Source organism: Cololabis saira, chromosome 11 (genome assembly GCF_033807715.1).
Source record: "Cololabis saira isolate AMF1-May2022 chromosome 11, fColSai1.1, whole genome shotgun sequence".
NCBI classification, from domain to species: Eukaryota; Metazoa; Chordata; class Actinopteri; order Beloniformes; family Belonidae; genus Cololabis; species Cololabis saira.
In genome coordinates this window covers 31,961,523-31,981,149 of record NC_084597.1, presented here as the reverse complement: position 1 = coordinate 31,981,149, position 19,627 = coordinate 31,961,523, and the positions used below count along the sequence as shown (strand labels likewise).

General features: G+C 40.6%; 1 protein-coding gene across 2 annotated transcripts in view; it reads right to left on the bottom strand.

The window, feature by feature from the left end:
• Positions 1 to 19,398, bottom strand: part of LOC133455366 (poly [ADP-ribose] polymerase tankyrase-1-like) — a 108,567-nt gene extending 89,169 nt beyond the window's left edge. For both annotated transcript variants that reach the window (XM_061734355.1, XM_061734356.1), the window contains exons 1-4: positions 18,973 to 19,398; positions 16,809 to 16,930; positions 13,106 to 13,221; positions 12,743 to 12,851 (exon numbers count right to left, since the gene is read on the bottom strand). In XM_061734355.1, coding sequence (XP_061590339.1) covers positions 12,743 to 12,851; positions 13,106 to 13,221; positions 16,809 to 16,930; positions 18,973 to 19,370 — 745 coding nt within the window. In that variant the 5' untranslated portion in view covers positions 19,371 to 19,398. The remainder of the gene's footprint in view (positions 1 to 12,742; positions 12,852 to 13,105; positions 13,222 to 16,808; positions 16,931 to 18,972) is intronic.
• Positions 19,399 to 19,627: the final 229 nt, after the last annotated feature.

Below are 19,627 nucleotides of genomic sequence, written 5' to 3'. Positions count from 1 at the left end.
TCCTTCCTTCCTTCCTTCCTTCCTTCCTTCCTTCCTTCCTTCCTTCCTTCCTTCCTTCCTTCCTTCCTTCCTTCCTTCCTTCCTTCCTCCCTCCCTCCCTCCCTCCCTCCCTTCCTTCCTCCCTCCCTCCCTCCCTCCCTCCCTCCCTCCCTCCCTCCCTCCCTCCCTCCCTTCCTTCCTTCCTTCCTTCCTTCCTTCCTTCTATTTTCCCTTCCTTCCTTCCTTCCTTCCTTCTATTTTCCCTTCCTTCCTTCCTTCCTTCCTTCTTTTTTCCCTTCCTTCCTTCCTTCCTTCTTTTTTCCCTTCCTTCCTTCCTTCCTTCCTTCCTTCCTTCCTTCCTTCCTTCCTTCCTTCCTTCCTTCCTTCCTTCCTTCCTTCCTTCCTTCCTTCCTTCCTTCCTTCCTTCCTTCCTTCCTTCCTTCCTTCCTTCCTTCCTTCCTTCCTTCCTTCTTTCCTTCCATAAATCCGGCTTTGCACAAAATCGTCATCAACGGGAATTTATCGTTTTTACCGTGAGATACAAATTCTTACCGTGGGGAATGTTTTTGACGGTTTATCGTGAACGGTAAAATATCGCCCATTCCTAGCACACACACAACAAAAAGGAGGATAAAGATATGCCTATACTGATGCAGAGAAAGAAGCGAGTCTGTAGCAGAGGCACACGGCGACACAACCTCCCAACAGTGACATCTGTCCATAAATCTGGCACTAGACGCTGCACAGTTTTCATTTCACAACTCTCAGCAACTAATACTGTGTTCAGTTTTGTCTCCAATCATCACAGCTCTCCAGTAACAGCTGTAAAAGCCCTCGCTGAACCGCCTCAATCCTTTTTCTGTGCTGGATTCGTTTTCAGGACAATATCAGATTTGCAGTCTTATGTCTATCTGCGATACCTGCGGCGGATCGAGAGCTGGCTAATGCAAAAGCTAACACAGGTATCCAGAATGGTTTCTATGCCTGTCGCATCTAAAGGCCAGTTTTCATGTCTAAACTGAGTGGTAGATAATTCACATCATGACGATAGAGGGTAGCTGAAACTGTAAATGCAGCACACGATAACGAGTTCTCCTTCAACTGCAGCACAGTAATTATTGCTCATTATCCAAAATATTATCACCAGAAAAATAAAGGAGGCATCCTTGCTGTACAATTACACTGCACTGAGAAAATGAGAAAAGCTGAGTAAAAGCTGAGCAGCAGGGCATTTATCTTTATCTAGTTTAAAACAATGTCATCTGAACTCCCAGAGTAGCAAATAAAAGCACAAAACATCTTTAAAAGGTCGGGCTAGTTCCAGGGGCGATTCTTCAGCTAACAATGACAGAAAGACAAATAACAGGCAAACCTGTAGTAATGAATACTTTCTTTGTCCTTTGTCTAGCAAAATCAATTAAATTCATAAGTAACTCTGGTTTCAAAAGTGTGTGTGTGTGTGTGCGTGTGCGTGTGCGTGTGCGTGTGCGTGTGTGTGTGTGTGTGATGGGGGGGGCTTCATTTAATGCATTTCTACATAGTGTACATTGGGACTATAGATACATATCCATAAACCTGCCAGAAAGGGTGGTTCTAAAAGATTTATGATAATAAAAAACAATCAACCAAGAACTGAGAGAACAATTTTATGAGATTGCAAATCGTCACCATATGTGAGCATTTTTGTGTATGATCAGTTTTTAAATCATGATTCAGTTTCCACTGTTTGTCTGTGTTTTTTTCATTAATTTATATAACTTTGTGCTTCCGCTTCTTCTTATGATGCAGCTGCTACTCCTCTGTCTTCTGACATTAAAGAAAACACAAACGCATCAACGTTGAAGGGAAAGCAGGAGCCATAAACCATGGTTGAAACATTGTTAGTGTAGGCCTTTTTCTCAAATTTAACTTTATATTTTCATTAATCCTATGTTCATTTCCTATGTAAACATCTTACTTTCACTATAAACAAATAAAAAAAAATATTAAAAAAATCAAACTTGTTTTTTTTTTTTTTTGTTTTACCTTGTCTGCACACATATTAATGATTGATACCATGTAGGTAAAAACCAAAGGCATATATATGTGCATTATTGTGCATTAAAAATCAAACTTGTTAATGCAGCTCCAATTCCTGCAGATCAGTTTCTGATGGTCCTCCTCTGATGGTCTCACACAGAATTCATAGAATATTACAAATAGATCAAGAAAATCAATATCAGCACAGATATATTTTCATGATAAAAATTTATCAAAAAAAGTATTCAAATGCAAAACAAAGACGTGAGTTTTATATTTATATTTCAGTCTATGCTGGGGTTACCAACAGGATTTGAAAAGTGGGGGGAGACATGACCTGTCCCCAGTGGAAATTACACTAGTGATTACATCATTTACAGCCTCTTGTAGTGGCGTAGCAATCAGGACTAGTTTGTGTGTTAGTGATGCACGTCTGTTGGACAATTTGATGTGGCTGCTGGAGCAGATTTTGTACTTCAGCATCTTTCTACACTGATTTCAGGCGATACAGGTAGAAAAAAAGACCCCAGACAGAATGGCAAAAGTGGGTTAGGAGCAGTGCTTGTTAACAAGTAGTTTGATATTTGACATGTGATTGTGAAAGTGCAATGTGTTCCCTCAGAGAGCAAACACCTTTGTTACTTGCCAAAGCTGCACCTGACATCTTCAGCACAGCGGTTGCACAGGCAACACACAACACTCCTATGCATTTGTGATGCATGCCAACTATCCACGTTCCCCACCTCATGATTATTTTCATCTGACCATTGTTAGTTTATTTATTTGAACACTCCCAACAACACAATTTCCCTCTAGGGATTAAAAAGTGTCATTCCATTCAGTTCCACCCACCTTCAATACTTGAAATCTGCAATAATCCTAATTATTATCCACACTTTCACAATTTAGCTGTATTCACCTCGTTGGTTTGGTCTTCCTAGGCTGCTTTAAGAAGGCTAAAACTGTACAGATTAGTAATGCACCTGTGGAAAAGAGAGAAAGGGAAGGACGATGTGGACTAATTGCAGCGTACTATACACACTTAGAAAATAATCAACAACATTAACAGCTGCTTTTTCCCCCTTAAATCCGACCAGATAGAACCCTGACTTGGTAATTCATCGTTGCCAAGTCCACTTGTTTAAAAGACGTTTGTGAGTTAAGCCTCCTCATCTGCGCTGATTAGTGACGTCCCTCTACAACCGCTTAAAGGGGACCTATTATGAAAAACACGTTTTCTCTTGCTTTAACATATATAAAGTGGTTTCCCCTCAGCCTGCCAACTCAGAGAAGGAGGAAAGCAACCAAAATAATTTAAAAGGCCTTTTACATCCTGGGCTGTCACTCTAAGTTGTAAAGTAACAATTGATCAATGATAAACATACAAAGAACAAATATCAACTTTACTTTCTCTTTCTCTTCATTCATTGTACATTAGTGATACCAGAACCATACACTTCCACCTTTTCTGTAACTCTCATGAATGAAATCCTCAATGTTGCCAAGAGCTTATTCTTCATTTGGCTTGAAACCCAAAACAGTGATACTGGAGTTTGGTTGTTTTCAAATAGGATCCACATGGTGAAAATCTACATGGACATATGTGACATTTGTATCAGTTTTATGTAACTTATTTACATTAGTAAATGGAAATGGTTCAAATTATTATGTAAAATGATCACCATCAGCTTTAATAATTCCACAGCGATTATGTAATTATTGTGACAGGTCTACTCACAATTGAACATCTGGATTGCACAGTTACAAGCACCAGGCTCTGTTTCTTGTCCGCAGTATAGAGACAGACATCAACCTGATTTATTCTCGTGGTATTTCTCACCAACCAAGATTTTCTTGTTCTAAGTCAGATGACTAAATATACTAAATGCTTCTCATAAAAAAAAATGTTTTTTTAAATGTCATTGCTGACATCAAGGACAGGATGTGCATCATGAGCCAAACTTACAGTCAGATCAGGGTTGACTTGACTCTGCTTAATCACTCGCTGCCAAATCTTTAACCTGGCACGGCTAAACCCCTGGCCAGTAAACGTCATGTGATTTTGTTTACATGGTTTTGTCTGCTTGTAATCGTGCAAACCAGATGGTTGGGAACATTTTGTTCTGTGACGAAGTGAAATCTGAATTACCTGTGCCACACTACATGTTGTGATGTGTAAAGACCTTGTTCAAAATAGGAGGTTCAGTGTTAAAAAGACCTTGATCAGTATTATAATTCACTGCAGAAAACTATGAATCCAAAAGAAAATCTACTCGGCTTGATGTTTTATCAGCTTTTTTACTGTTACATAGTAATGCTGAAGACATGCTCCTGTTACAGCAGCCAAGCGCATTAAAATCAAGGAGAGTTTGGTTTGTTGTATCAGATGTGAATGGGTTACAACTGAAGCTCAGATACTGTGTCAGATCTTTTTTTTCTTTTCTTTTTTTTTGCTATCATTGCAAATGTTTTCCCTTTGCACCTTCTGCAAAAAAAGTAAACGACTAAACCGCTTCAAAACCCTCATCAAAATGAATCAAAATGATTTACTGCAAGTGGAGGCATTCATATTTACCTCATAGCATGTAACAATAGTTTAAGTATGTGTCCTCGACATGAGTACCACAGTCTTCATCGTGTGCGTACACAGGTAGTCTGAATTATTCATGTTAAAGATGAAAATATATACTTTCTAACATCTGAAGTAAAGTTAGTGTAGTCTTCCTATTAGTTATAATATTACAGTGAAAAAAGCAAAGGAGCTCACTGAAAAAGTTGTGGGAAGAAATTTGAGATGTCAGATGACATTTAACTGTTTATCAGGGATAGGAATTGCTATGAGTTGTCCAAAATTTTCATTAGAAATGGCCAGATGATTAGGGCTGGGGATCGATTCAAATGTCAAGAATCGATTCGATTCCGATTCTTAAGATTCAGAATCGATTATCAAGATTTGATTCGATTCCGATATTGATTTGGGTTAGTGTTTATTAAAACTGTTTTTTTAGCTGTTGCATGAATTATATGACTGTAGTTATGCAAAATATTACTACTAGTATTATATTGAGATTAAACAGCAAGTATTGGCAGCTAATGATGCTGTAAGGACCAATCACCTCCCAGAATGCTGATATAACTGCTTTCAGAAACATCGTGGGTCAGAATTACCAAACAGATCCAGGGAGGAAAACAGAGACGGATGAAATCGGTTTTATTTTTTCCCACATTCCGTTTTTATTTGTTCCATTTTTGGTCTATTTTGGTTTTTAATTTCTGAGCATTTGGTTTTTAGCATTTTTTGCAAATGTAACCCCAATACAGTATATAAAGTAATGAAATATAGACAATTTATGCAATTATAACCTAACACTTTAATGTTTTCATACCTTTAAACATATTTAAAGGCAAAAACATGGCACCAGTTATTCCCGTGTCCAACAAAACATTCCTTTTTTGGGGATAAACAAAAAATACCCAAAAGTTGTAATGTAATGATGAAAAAAAAAAAAACATAAGTAAATAAAGGGGGGAAAAAAATCGATCTTTAGACATATGAATCGATTTTTAGGAATTAATATGAGAATCGATTTAGAATTGGGAAATCGATTTTTTTCAACACAGGCCTACAGATGATGCATATTTCAGAGGTTTCCAGATGTTCTTATTATCTGAAACCTTGTCCCACAGACAGAAACCGCCTAGCAGCACTGTTATAATTAAAATAAATGATGTACACAAACCATGTAGAGGTCATACGTAAGTGGCCAACTGCCTGTTAGTATGACATGGTGGTTAAAGGAACGGTGACAGGGAATTGAGACCAAGAAAACCTGTGTATGGGGTTGTGAAAAAGGCGAATCAAGACCCCTTCAAACTGCAAAAACCTTCAGGAAGATTAAGCAAACCTAAGGGGTGATGCACATTTCTACTGCACAAATATAACTATCATGGAGGAGTAAAAGACAAGTTTGCATTATTAACACTGACCACAGTTAGCTTCTGGTTAAAAAAAAAATCAATTTCAGCATAAATGTGATGCAAATGAATGCTCCCAAACCCTCCCACAGATGTTAGTTACCTGCCACGGATCTGATACAGTGGATGTCTAAATTCAAACACTGATGATGCTCAGCACATTCACCACCAGACAAAAGAAAAGCAGCTGTAGTGACATTTATTCTGAAAAGCTTGCAGTACTACACTCAAATGGAGTCTAGTTGGTTAAGGCAGTGCTTATCAGTCTCTGTTCTCAGGTGCCAAGTCCTTGCATGTCTGAGGCCCCGTTTACAAGTAGCAAAAACGGTGGTGTTTTCATGTGTTTTGGCCGTTCGTTTACACGAAAACGCAGCTCAAAGTCACCAAAAACGATAATTTCTGAAAACTCCGGCCAAAGTGGAGATTTGCAAAACCTCCGTCTTCACGTTTGCTTGTAAACGGAGGGAAACGGACATTTAGGCTTCACAAAGTCACATTATTTGACAGAAACGTCACCAGCATCATGTGTGCGACCTGTGTTTACAATTTGTTTGGCCACCGTCAATATTTTTTTGTATTTTACCTGTTTTATATTCTAAAGTCACACTTAAAAGTAACTCCACTTCTCTGTCACTCCAAACGAAAGACTCTCGTTCATCTTGGAAGTAACTGGAAGTTACACGTGTCATTTGTTGACGTTTTTTTCCAGGATTCCGATTGGCTAGCATGAATTTATACTTCTCGTTACACTGCCCCCTGCAGGTTTGGCAGCTCATAGCACCTTACCAGCGTATTTATGCGGGTTTGTGTAAATGATGGTATTTTTCAAAACGTAGAGGGGGAAATATCAGTTTTTGTAAATACCCTGCTATGTGTAAACGTGGCCTTAGATTACGTCCTGCTCCTACACATCTGATTCAAATGAGTGGGTCACATCAGCACCGTCTGCACAAGCCTGTTAATTACCAATTTCACTTGAGCCAGGTCTATTGAAGCAGGGAAATGTCTGAAACCTGCAGGGCAGAGGTGCACATGGACCTGAGTTGAGGTATGCTTTGCAGCCAACTGCTAGTAACAACTGATAAAAAATGTAATGCCAAGATGTCTGCCAAAGCTTTAACTTAGAATAAGGGATGTCCCGGCAACAATGGATATAGTTAAGGAAATCCCTTTAGCAGGTAATTCTATCCAAAGGGACTCCGGGGGGGAAGAGTTTAAGAAGAGATTTCATATGAGGGAAGTTGGAAATGTGAGGGAAAACCAGGCTCGAACAAGCCACATTTAGACTGAAGGACAACCCCACCTAGACTGAGAGCTGTTCTGACAACAACAAATAAAGTTTATGAAGCCTATAAAGCTTTTCAACGGCATGAAGCCCATGCTTATAATTACTTTTAGTTGCACTTTTGGATGCTTTTCAGCTATATTAGTGAAGCTGTTCTGCTCTTAAATGTCTATTTGCTCACCATAATATCATGTAGCTGCAGCAGAAGATGACAAGCCACAGCTTTCAGATAATTGTACCAGCTCACAAAATGGTATCAGTTTAAATAACTGGGTATACAAATTGTGATGAGCCGTACAGTCAGAACAGTTGGAGGTAAGTCCATTAAAAGCAACCATGTAGCCTACAGGGAAGAGCAAGTACCGTATGTCTAGGGTTATGTAAATAGGTTTCTAAAGTACAGTAGGTTTGATACAGAATGAGGAGAAGGTATAAGGTTTCTCAACACTGAATACTCAGTTATGTGACATGATCACATCCACATGATTTGCTTTGAATTCAAGACTCATGAATCAGAATATCAATGAAAACATAAGCTGAGTAGGAAAGACTACATCTGTCAATCCCAATGCCGTTGCTCTCCTTTCAAAAAGAAAAAGACCTTTTTTCCTAGAGCAGTGGCATTGAATGTTGAAAATAACAGATTTATGTTAAAAGTTACTGCTATGAGCAGTCCTGCATCATCAGTGGTCTCCAGCAGAAATTATAAACATTCAACAAATGTGTTTTTTTCCCTTTCTGGCTCCAGCCAAGAGAAACCAGTAAGCACCAGTAAGCAATGAGTAAGCAGAAATCTGCCTTCGGATGAGTGACTGTCAAGGTAATAACAGTGATGAAAATGGGCAGGCACACACAGCAGGGGATGTTAACCTGTCAGCTGTTATAAAAGGCCCCGAGCCAGCTATCAAAGTGAGAGAGGTTTTCCAGCAACGAGTCCAACTTTAAAAACAACCAGCAGAGTATAATTTAGCTTGGTGCTCTGCAGTCAGGCTGCTAAATCAGGCGTCCTGAAGGAAATAATTAAAATGTTATCATACATCATCACTTGTGCCTTTTGTTTGTTTTCTAGTCGTTGATTTTTTTTTCCTTTGGTCCAACATTCTTCCAAGAAAATATAAATGTTTATTTTCAGACAGAATACTCATAGTAAACATGAATGAGTAAAGTGAAAGTCCACAACAAATCGAAACATTTCATATCTCAACTTCAGTCTCATTCATAGCTATTGATAAATCAATCACAGTATTAGAGCTCCGACAACAAGGATCAGCAGTCTTGTAAAGCCATCTGTTGCTATGCAGTCTCTAGGTGCCAGGTGTTCTGCTGCATCAAATATAGAAAGAGAGAAAAAAAAATTGAATTTGGCTCAACTTCCCCTCATTTTTGCTTTCAGCACCTCATGCAAGGTGACGCTATCATTGCAGTGAAGTGTTGTATAACTTATGCTAACCATATGAACTGAGTGAGATGCATAAAGTGCACTTCCATATGCTGTCTACAATGAATAAATAAATAAAATAAAGGTGGATAAATCTCCTGCTTTCTATTTATTGAGAAGGTGTTTGCAATCAAAGCTTCCTGTGTGGCTGACAGCCTGACAGTTTCATCCAAGGCAGATTCTGCTCGGACAAAAGTAGAGAAGTGAAATTACAAGGGAAAAAAAATATCAAAAATTTAATCAATAATTCTTATGTTATTTTCTTCCTGTACGATTTTCCTGCTGCTAACCTGAAAACTATTTTTGTTTAGGAAATTTCCTGTTCATCTGTGAGCCTGACGTGGCCAGCCACTTTCCTTTCATTGCTGACCGACTGGCCTCTGCCATGCCAGAAATGTTTAAAGAGACACGGGCGCTGTGGTTGTCTGGAGGAACCAAACCGTAATTTGCAGACTATAAATGCACACCGCATTATAAGGTGTAATATCAACGAATGGGTGTATTTTCATACATACGGTGCCCCGGGTTATAAGGCGTATGATAAAACATATATAAAACAAAACAAAAATACCTAAAAATACACTCACATTTTTAATAATTTGTCCTCCACAAATCCACAAATAAAAAGTGGCGGAGGTCAGCATCATACTACGTACGTTTGCTGATTGGTTCATCGTTGCCAGCAATAGCGGACCCCTGAAGTTAGTGTGAGGTTGGAACAAAGTTGTTGTGGCAGGGCGAGTGCCACGGGGCCCGACCGAAGGATGGAGAGACACGGAGTTTCGTGCAGAACCCTTTTTATTTGTTAAATCACCCAGTGCACAAGCACCTCACGCCAGCAGCTCCTCCGACCCTATCGCTGCTGTCCAGCTCTGCCTTATAAAGGCAGGCAGGGTGGAGAGCTGCAGCCACTCAGGCGGATGGGACACAGGTGCGTGTGTCCCATCAACCTCTCCACCCTGCCACAGTTGTATTCCAACATTTGATTATAATCAGGGCTGCACATAAGTGGGCCGCCAGAGCGCATGCGCCGTCAAAATCCTCAGTGCGCTGTCAATCTTGTGCTGCGAAGCGCTTTTGCGTACCAACAGCTGGGGCTCATATTATTGGTTGTGGCCAGACCGGAATACTAATATTAAAAAATCTATTGGGAGAGCTTTTCCCCAAAACTGCCACTCAAAGTTTGTACTGGCCAATCACAGCGCGTCCTTACTCCCCCTCCATGCTCGTTGCGGTGGTGAGGAAGAGGTAAGGATCAGAACAAACCCCGACACATCTCGTCAAAATGTCGAAGAAGCAAGCGGCATTAAGTAATTATTTTGGCGTTCCATCACCACCAACTACAAAGAGACGCCAAACTGAACCACTACCCGAACAGAAAACGTGTGTTCGCCGAGAAGTGGCTGCATGATGGTACGCGGCGACGCGCACCGTACGTCGCGTTGCCGCGTATCCTACCCCGTAAGCTCTGCGTTGGTGCAACGCGGAACCATAAATCAGCCAGTGTCCGTCGCTGCGTGCAGCAGCAGCGTGCCTGCACCAGCAAGACGATGCTCTCTGATTATGGCTCAAAGTTTATGAAAACCCCAAATAAAAAATAAATTAATTTATGAAATCAATAAACAATTCCATCATCAAAATTATAACAAATAAAGGTTCAACATATCTTGCTTTGCATGTAATAAAACTAGGTAATATATTAGTTTCACCTTTTAAGTTGAATTATTGAAATAGATTAACTTTTACACCATATTCTAGTTGATTATTGAAATAAATTAACTTTTACACCATATTCTAGTTGAATTATTGAAATCAGTTAACTTTTACACCATATTCTAGTTGAATTATTGAAATAAGTTAACTTTTACACCAAATTCTTCACCTGAAGCAATATTCTACACCTTGGCTGATGTGGACATACAGAGCATTTCAGCTGCTATATGGTTGGCTGTCTGTACAGTCATGCAAGTTCAATGCTATTAAAGAACACGTTTTTTCATATAAAATAAACACATTTTTATGTAGTTTAGAAGTTTTGGGGCTTGTTTTTTGCTCCTGCGCTGCTGAAATCGGGGCGTCCTTTATTTCTATTTCTGAAAGTTGGCAACCCTAGGTGCAAAATATGCCGTGAGCATCCCAATCTGGCCGATAAAAACTGTAACTTTTATACTGACTCTACAGACTAACACACACCATAATTTGTTAATTCATCTTTATACGTGAATAAATATCGTTTTGCCTATAACTTATTCCTGCATCCCTCTTTTATCGATCCGGCGAGACGGGTCACCGCGTTTTTGGAGGCCCAAGTCACATATCCAGGGGCTCCTCTGAGCACCAGACCAAAATAATTATGTGCAGCCCTGATTATAATTGGATTATGATATAGATTTGAAAATTGGGTTTACGCTAAAAACCCAACATTGGCTCGAAGTTTTAATTATAGTAAGGTAACATGGACTAGATGTTGGATGATGGTTGCTTGCCAGCACTACATTATTAGTTATCTAACGTTGTCGGATGTTGCAACCCGTATCCAACCAAGGACAGACTTTAATGTGTCAGCTGAAACACCCGACAATCAATCAAGTGGAGCGGCTTCGTCGCTTACCAAAGTCGCACTAAACCATTTTGACGGATTCTTTTTAGCGCAGTGTACCACATAAAATTGGTTCGAGGTCAGTAATCACAACAAACTTCATACATTCATACATAAGGTGCACCTGATTATAGGGTGCGCTGCTGATTTTTGAGAAAAATTAAGGCTTTTATGTGTGCCTTATAGTGCAGAAAATACAGTAGTCTCCTATCTGGACTAAGAATAAGCACAGACAATAAAAACTATATTAAGGATATTTTCTGCTTTATGGCTGATGAGAAACAACATTGCCCACTGTGCAGGTGGTGTATTACATTTGAATAAATATGAGATTGTACAAAACTCCAATTTGTGCCTCATGTAGAAATGCACACAAATACACACTGGCATTTTAAATCAATGCTAATGCAGAATGTGATATTTAAAATTTACCTACAGCATTAACGAAAAAAGCAAGTGACAATTTACATTAGAGCAACCACTGGCTATTATCATCCCCACAGGAATAACGTAACACACCAGAGAGCTACCATGGCAACAAGAGAGCTTTCTGCTTCTGCTCCTTTTTCCTCACCTGACCGAATCAGCCTCAGTGAGCCAAAGGACTTCATAGGGCCTCCAACAGTTTATATCAGATCATCTAAACGCAGAACACACGCTGTGCATAGAACCTCATCTTCCAACGGGGGCCCCATTTTGCGCAAGAGAAAAATGCACTGTAGTGCATATGCACAATCGATGCACATATTTGCTACCGTGAGGCAGAGGAGAGAAAAGAGACCTCTAATCTGATCGCACAATGATTGACGGCACTTAACATCTGACCAATCAGTGGGGTGCGTGCACGCAGGCTCTTGCAGAGCTACAGAAGGGGAGATTTCAACATGTCGTTCAAAAGACATTAGGAATCAGGAACGAGCAATCGTGCTTCACTTGACGGTGGGTATGTTGTTGAAATAAACCTTTAGCACAAACACGTAAGCTGCCACTCATTAGATAGGAATCTCTGTCTCCAGTCTCTGTCTAGAGTGGAGACTTTTCAAAGTTTCCAAGAAGTTTTTTAAATTTGATATGTATTTATTTCAGGTTGAAGTTTATTTAATATTTATTTATTTATGTCATGTTGAATTATTTTTTTTGACTCCTACAGTAAAACTGCTGGATCTATACTTACAGTAAATTTGTTATTATTAATAAAGGTTGTCAGATTAAATGGCATGTTGTTATACGGTTATTTTCTACCTATGATACAAGTGGGATGGGGAGAGTCGTGAGGGTGTGGGGCGGGGGGCCTCCAAATAACATTTCACTTAGAGCCCCAATTTGGTCAGGGGCAGCCCTGGTTTATTTTTAACAAATTTACAGTCCCAGCATAAGGAAACCAAGCGCATTTTTTTTGACGGTCAAGCAATCATATACAAGCATAGACGTGTTTTCATGCACTCACCTATACAGACGTCAATCTTGCCCTTAATAGCAGATTCGTGCAGCGGTGTGTAGTTCCAGTTGTCGCGAGCATTAGGGTCAGCTCCTTGACACAGCAGCAAGGACACCACCTAAAATACAATCAATTCACACTTTCAAGTTTTTTCTACTATTATGCAGCTAACACTGATTTAAAAAAAGTGTGAAATACCGAAAACTGTTTATACTCTCCAAAAAATGTCATCAACCCTAACCCAGACAGGGAGGAATAAAGGGGCTGCATGCATATTTGTGAATCTCCTGTGGTTATCTACTGTAGCAAAATACAATAAATTAAATAATATGAGATGTGTATTAAAAAAAAAACAACTAATCTGCGTTTCACCTCTGAATGACCAAAGGAGCAGGCGTTGTGAAGCGCGATCAGACCTCCATCATCTCGAGCATGCACATTGGCTCCTGTCTGGAGAAGGTGGTCCACCACATCTTTCCGCCCGAAACCTGAGACAAAAAAAAAGGAGGGAATAAAATACTGGTAAAATCAAAGGATCAAACTAATCAGAAGTCTGAGGGAGGGAGTAAAATGGTTATTTTGAATGTTCTCTTTCCTTGTGCTTTGTGATTTGATTCCTTTATTTCAAGAGCAAAAAACTTCCTACTTCAGTAAACTGCTGCACAACCATCTGCACTTCAAGTATCCTCTCCAGCTCTAGACACTTGTTCACCTTGTTCAGCCTGCAGATTAGAGGTTCTGTGCTGTAATACTACTATTACTACTACTACTCAGTGTTAGTATGACTATGATGATTACAAAGAACATTTATCATATTGATATTATTCACCTGCTGCAGGCTGAACTGTTTTAAACAATGTTTTAAAAAACGTTAAGCTATACATCACTTTCAACTAAGAGAAATGTATTAGGGAGAGCGGGGCTTGTTGTCACACTTTTTACTCTCTTATATATTTTTTGTAATCAATACATCATATATAAAACAAATGTGTTCCAGATGAAAGACAAAAGTCTCAGGTATATATTTTGTATTCATATCATGTTCATATCTTGTGTCAGTGCAGAGTTATTATCAATCAAATAGAGATTGTGAACATGTCTCAAGTTGCCACGCCAACGGGTAAGTTGTCACACTATATGGGGTAAGATGTCACACTGGATTTTGCAATTAATAAAACAAGGACAAAACTATTCTTGTTTATATGTTTTTACTTGAATGTGAATAAACCTTGACATAAAACATTATCCAATATTAAACTAGTCCCAAACTAATCCTGGAAGATCTATTCAACAAACTAAAACAAAACCTGACCTCAGTCAGTCCTGCAACATCCAGTCATAAAGTTTCAAACAAAACCTGACCTCACTAGACAGACTCCTCATCTGAGTCGCAGTTCTAACATACATACACTGATTTGCCAGGGGTGCATTTTTCATGGGCCCATCCTTTGCATATTATGCACTGCACCCAGGGTTCTCCTGGGCGGCTGTTTCCAAATGGCTCTACACAATCCGGACACAGCCCATCAATGGAGAGGTGTGAGGAGTGGTTGTCAAGGAGGAGCAAGCAAGGCTTCTCCTTTAAACACTTGGCATGCTCCACAAAATGATGGAGGCAATCGACAAAGTGTTGCTCTTTTATCCACCCTGTCTTATTTGCTCCACCTTTGCTGCCAGGTGACCCATTGTCGATGAAGTGATCACGAAAGTGCACCCGAGGAAATATAAAGTCGGGGGGGGGGGGGGGTACCCCTTTCCCCAGATGTCAGTGGCCCCACCTGCTTAAACTCACGCCTGGTATCAATTGGTGTGGTTTCTGTACTTTTGTCAGGCCAGTTTCATCCATGTTCCAGATATCTCCTGGTCCCAGGGAAGCTCTGGTTAACACTTTACCCAGATTGTCAAAGAAAGACTTAACATTCTCCTTGTTAAAGGCACTTGCTCTGGCAATGCTAGCTGCTTCTGGTTTTCTGAGTGAGAGTGAAGGGTGCCGCTTTAGGAAGCCTGTATACCATTCAGCGCTGGCTTTTTCTTTGTCAGACCAAGCTTGAGGCAATTTCAGGCCCTGCGTCACTGCAAATTCATATGCCAGCTTTCTCCCCTCAGATGGGGACAAACCAAAATAGATGTCAGATGATCTCTTAATATATTTCTCAAGCTGTAGTTCCATTTCTGTACTAAAAACCTGCCGTGGTGATTTGTATCCAACCACTGTAGTTGGGACGGCAGTCTGACTCAGTATTTCAGCTGGGGGGAATGTCTTGCAGTACTGAGCCAAGGTACGGTAGTTAACATTAAAATCCTTTGCTGATTGACTTTTTAGCGAGGGTCCCCTGTCTGACTGCCCCCAGCATCACGTCAGACGCTGCACTGCCATATTCTGTTTTTCTTTTGTAATTCCTGACCAGGGCTTCTCACTTTCTCCTCACCTTTAAATCACTCTTTTTTCTGTAAAAATAAAGTACAAATTGCATTGACAACTGCTGATAAGCAGACTTAGTGTGCACATGCGTGACAACTTACCCCCAGATGACTGAGACAAGTTGCCCCAAACTACAATGTTTGCTTATGCTAGCCCTAGCTCAGAGTTAGCTTAACACAGAACAATGATTGAGGTATGACAGGATACCTTAATCTCTTCTCTAACAAGTCCACGTTTATCACTGCTAGGATTTGTATCTGAAAGAAGACTCATTTTAAATATATAAAAGGTAGGGCTGTTCGATTTTGCCCAAAAATAAAATCTCAATTTTTTTCTCTCAAAATCCGATTTTCGATTACGATTATTTTGTGAATTGACAAAAGGCAAAGAAATGATTTCAAATATGCTGTTTTTTATTGAACATTTGCCCCATTGGGCTTTAAGTGCAAACTTTGCTCTTATTAAACAAAAAATGAATGAATAAAGTGCAAAACTCTGTAAAATAAGTTGAAAAAAAGTTTTAAAAAATATAATAAAATATAAAGTTTTATCTCTGAAAAAAAAAATCAGCAAATGAGCACTTGCAAACATACAGTAAGTTATATTTCCAATTAAATAAAACAAGACATTTTCTAATTAAACTAAACTGGGTCTTTGCATGCTAAATAATAATGCAACCCATGAAGGAGGTAGAGGTGTGTAATGTCACTCATTACATTTGCTATTCACATTTGCAAGTTTTTTGCAAGGAACACGAGCCGGTCTACCGCATCTGGTTGAGGGATGCCCGGTGGCATGTTCCAACGCCCCCTCCTACACTAAAGAGCCTCTCCCATGGGGCACTTGTTGCAGGTATTGAGAGGTATTTCCATCAATCATTAATATGGTATCAATCATTAATATGTGTGCAGACAAGGTAAAAAATAAATAAATACATTTAAAAAAAAGTGAAAAATCGATTTTACGATTTTCACGTTTTAACATCGTTCTAATTACATAATCGCGATTACGATTTAAAATCGATTAATCGAACAGCCCTATATAAAGGTAATATTTTTTACTTCGGGTGGGGGAAAATGGTTAATTGGTGCTCATCTCAACTTACAATGTGTTGGTGTCTTCTCACACTGGATATGATACCTGACCATGTAGAGGAAGAAAACTAGTATTCCACTTTTTAGCTCCCCTCTTTGGTGAAGAAGATAATTGCAATGTGACAAATTACCTGTGTGACAACAAGCCCCGGTTTCCCTACTACTATTACTGTCATTTAGCAGACGCTTTTATCCAAAGCGACTTACATCTGAGACACACCATGGAGCGATTAAGGTTAAGCTCAGGGGCCCAAGGTGGTTCATCTTGGTTGCCTTTCCAGAGCTTGAACCAAGCCCACCTCTGTAACCACTAGACTACCACCCCTCATGTTGTACACTGTAGTGTTGAAGACTGGGAACTGCTCTGGAAACAGGTTACATTCAAGAGAACGGGGCAAATAAGATTTTTTTTCTGAAAAATCTGTCTAGTTCTAACAGTTTTCAGAAATGTGTCCCAGGCCCATTGTCATTCTCCACCTTTCCGTGCAGCTCCCCAGCCGAACAAACAGCCTATAGATAAAACAATTATTGATTGAAGGATGCGTATTGGTCCATTTACCTGCAGCGAAGTGCAGGGGTGTTGATTTCCGTCCAGCCATGTCTTTGGCATTCACATTGACCGCATCCACAAGTTTCTTCACTCTGGAAACATCCCCGGTACGACAGGCTTCAAACAGATCCCTGTAAGGAGAGGGCTGCATTAGGATTGGGTCCCGCGGGACCCAACGCAAATCTCGTGGGAATGGGCGGCTGAAAAAAGCACTGTGGTATCAGGATGTAGTCTAGCAACAAGATGGAAATCAATGTGGTGGAAAATAACCTCAAACAAGGTCTTTACAAAACAAAGACAAAGCAAGGCAAGTCAGATATTTGGAGAAACAGCGTTTAGTGTCTGTGGTCGCATCTTGGAAAAGAGACGCGGCATTGGAACCTCAGTTGGTCAGCAACATTCTCTTCCTACACAGAAATGTAATGGTCAAGTGATTCATTTGTTAAATGAATTTGTTTCATTCATTAACTTTGTTTATTTTATGTTATTTATTAGTGTTATTTGAGCCATTCACAGCTACTCTCGTTGCTGTAATCTCAATCACATAATTGATGCGTGCGTGAAAGGGGAAATGGCTTGTGCAATGATGGATTTGCCTCTAACTTTCGGTCACGTGGCCTATGAACTGTCTTATCCATCAAGCTCGACAATTATCATGTTAACATTAAATGGAACAGTTGGTCCACTGGTGCAGTCAGAACCACCTGGAGCTGAACCCGCTCAAGACTGTGGAGATGATAGTGGACTTCAGAAAAAACCCACCGCCACTCCCCCCCCTTACCATCCTCAACAGCACTGTCTCCACCACAGACTCCTTCAGGTTCCTGGGATCCACAATCTCCCGGGGCCTGAAGTGGTCCACCCACATCAACTCCGTTAGGAAGTTTAACCTGCCACAGCAGCTGCTGATCACATTCTACTCTGCCATCATACAGTCAGTTCTCTGCACTTCCATCAGTGTCTGGTTCGGATCGGCCCCCAAACTAGACAGACACAGACTGCAACGGACCATCAGGTCTGCAGAGAGGATAGTTGGGACTAACCTCCCATCTATCCAGGACCTGTACCGGTCCAGGACCATGAAACGGGCAGGTAACATCTCTGCAGACCCCTCACACCCGGGACACAGTCTGTTCCAACTCCTCCCCTCTGGACAGCGCTACAGAGCTCTGTACACCAAAACCTCCAGACACAAGGACAGTTTCTTCCCCCAAGCTGTTGCTCTGATGAACTCATAGATTCTCAGAGTAATCAATCACCATGCAATAATAATAATAATAACAATAACAATAATAATAATAATAATAATAATAATAACACAATCATATGATGTGACAATGCACCTTCCAATAACCATGTCTACCTCATACTGCTGCACTTTTCACTTTCAGATAGAATGCATCTCTATTACTGTGCAGGCATGAATTCTCAGAGTTTTGCGGTTGCAGGCGGTAGTGAAACACACACAAAACGTGTGTGTTTCACTCCCGCCCGCAGAGAAGATTATTATAAAATGCACTTGCAACTTTTTTATTTTATAGTAAATGCAATATGTAATAACATGGTGCATTATATAATGCTATTATTGTTGTTTGTTTAACAATGAATGTATACAAGAGTGACTTTTGTTGTTTTTTATGCAATTTCCCTTAGAGCTATGTAGCCCAATTAATACATCTATGTATAATACTCCAAATATAACTTTAGTTGCCTATTTGAAGTTTGGAATTATATAAGCCAATAACAAACAATTAAACTATGCTTTAGAATTGTTATTATATAATGCACCATGTTATTACATTTTCTAGAGAATAAAAAAGTTGCAAGTGCATTTTGTAATAATCTTCTCAAAATGCAATAACGTATTACATAATGAGGCAAAATTTATTACAAAATGCGTTGGGGTAGTTTATTACAAAATGCAGCTTTATTACAAAATGAAATGACAAAGTTATTACATTTTGGACGTTTATTACAAAATGCACCGTTATTACAAAATGCGGCTCAACAGGCTGCGGGCAGTAATGGTCAGAAATGCAGCGGGATGAAGAAGAAAGTTTCTTATTATTGTGCGGGCATGAACTCTCAAGAGTTTTGCGGATGCGGGCGGGAGTGAAACACACACGTTTCGCATCCGCAAAACTTGTCCTCCATCGGGAGCCAGAAAACCTACCTGAAAGCTCCGTTAGCAGAGGCGCCGCTGCTGGCGCCGCTGTCCGGGTTGCTGCTGCCAGAGTCGGGCGTGGAGCCAGAGCTGGCCTCGCTCCCCTCGGTGGTGGTGGGGGAGCTGCTGGAGCTGCCGGAGGTGCTGGAGCTGCTGCTGCTGCTGCTGGCTGCCAGGGCCGGGGCAGCGGGGCTGCTGCTGCTGCTGGGAGAGGCCGGCGCTGCCTCGCCGTCAGCCACGTCCTCCATCGCTGCTCCGTGAGGGACCGACCTGGCATTGTCCTCCTCCGCCTGGGCCGGGGGAGAGGCGGGCGGGGAGTCCGGCCCGGAGGAGCCGCGGGGCGGCGAGGACAGCGAGGAGCTGGGCTGCTGCTGCAGCTGATGATGGGCGCGACGAGGCGTCGCCATTTCTACAACACAACAGTCCCCACTGGCAACAACAAATACCGGTGACAGCTTCCTGCCAGGGATACAAACTTCCGCCCTGCTTCACTCAGTTAACGTTTATGGAACATTACACGTGTTTTGAAAAGGATAAACCCGGAGTTTTCACTAATACCATGCATAATAAACAAGTTATTACAGACAGGCAAACACACACACAGACACACACGTACAAGTACACGCACACACACACACACACACTCTCATATATATATTTACAT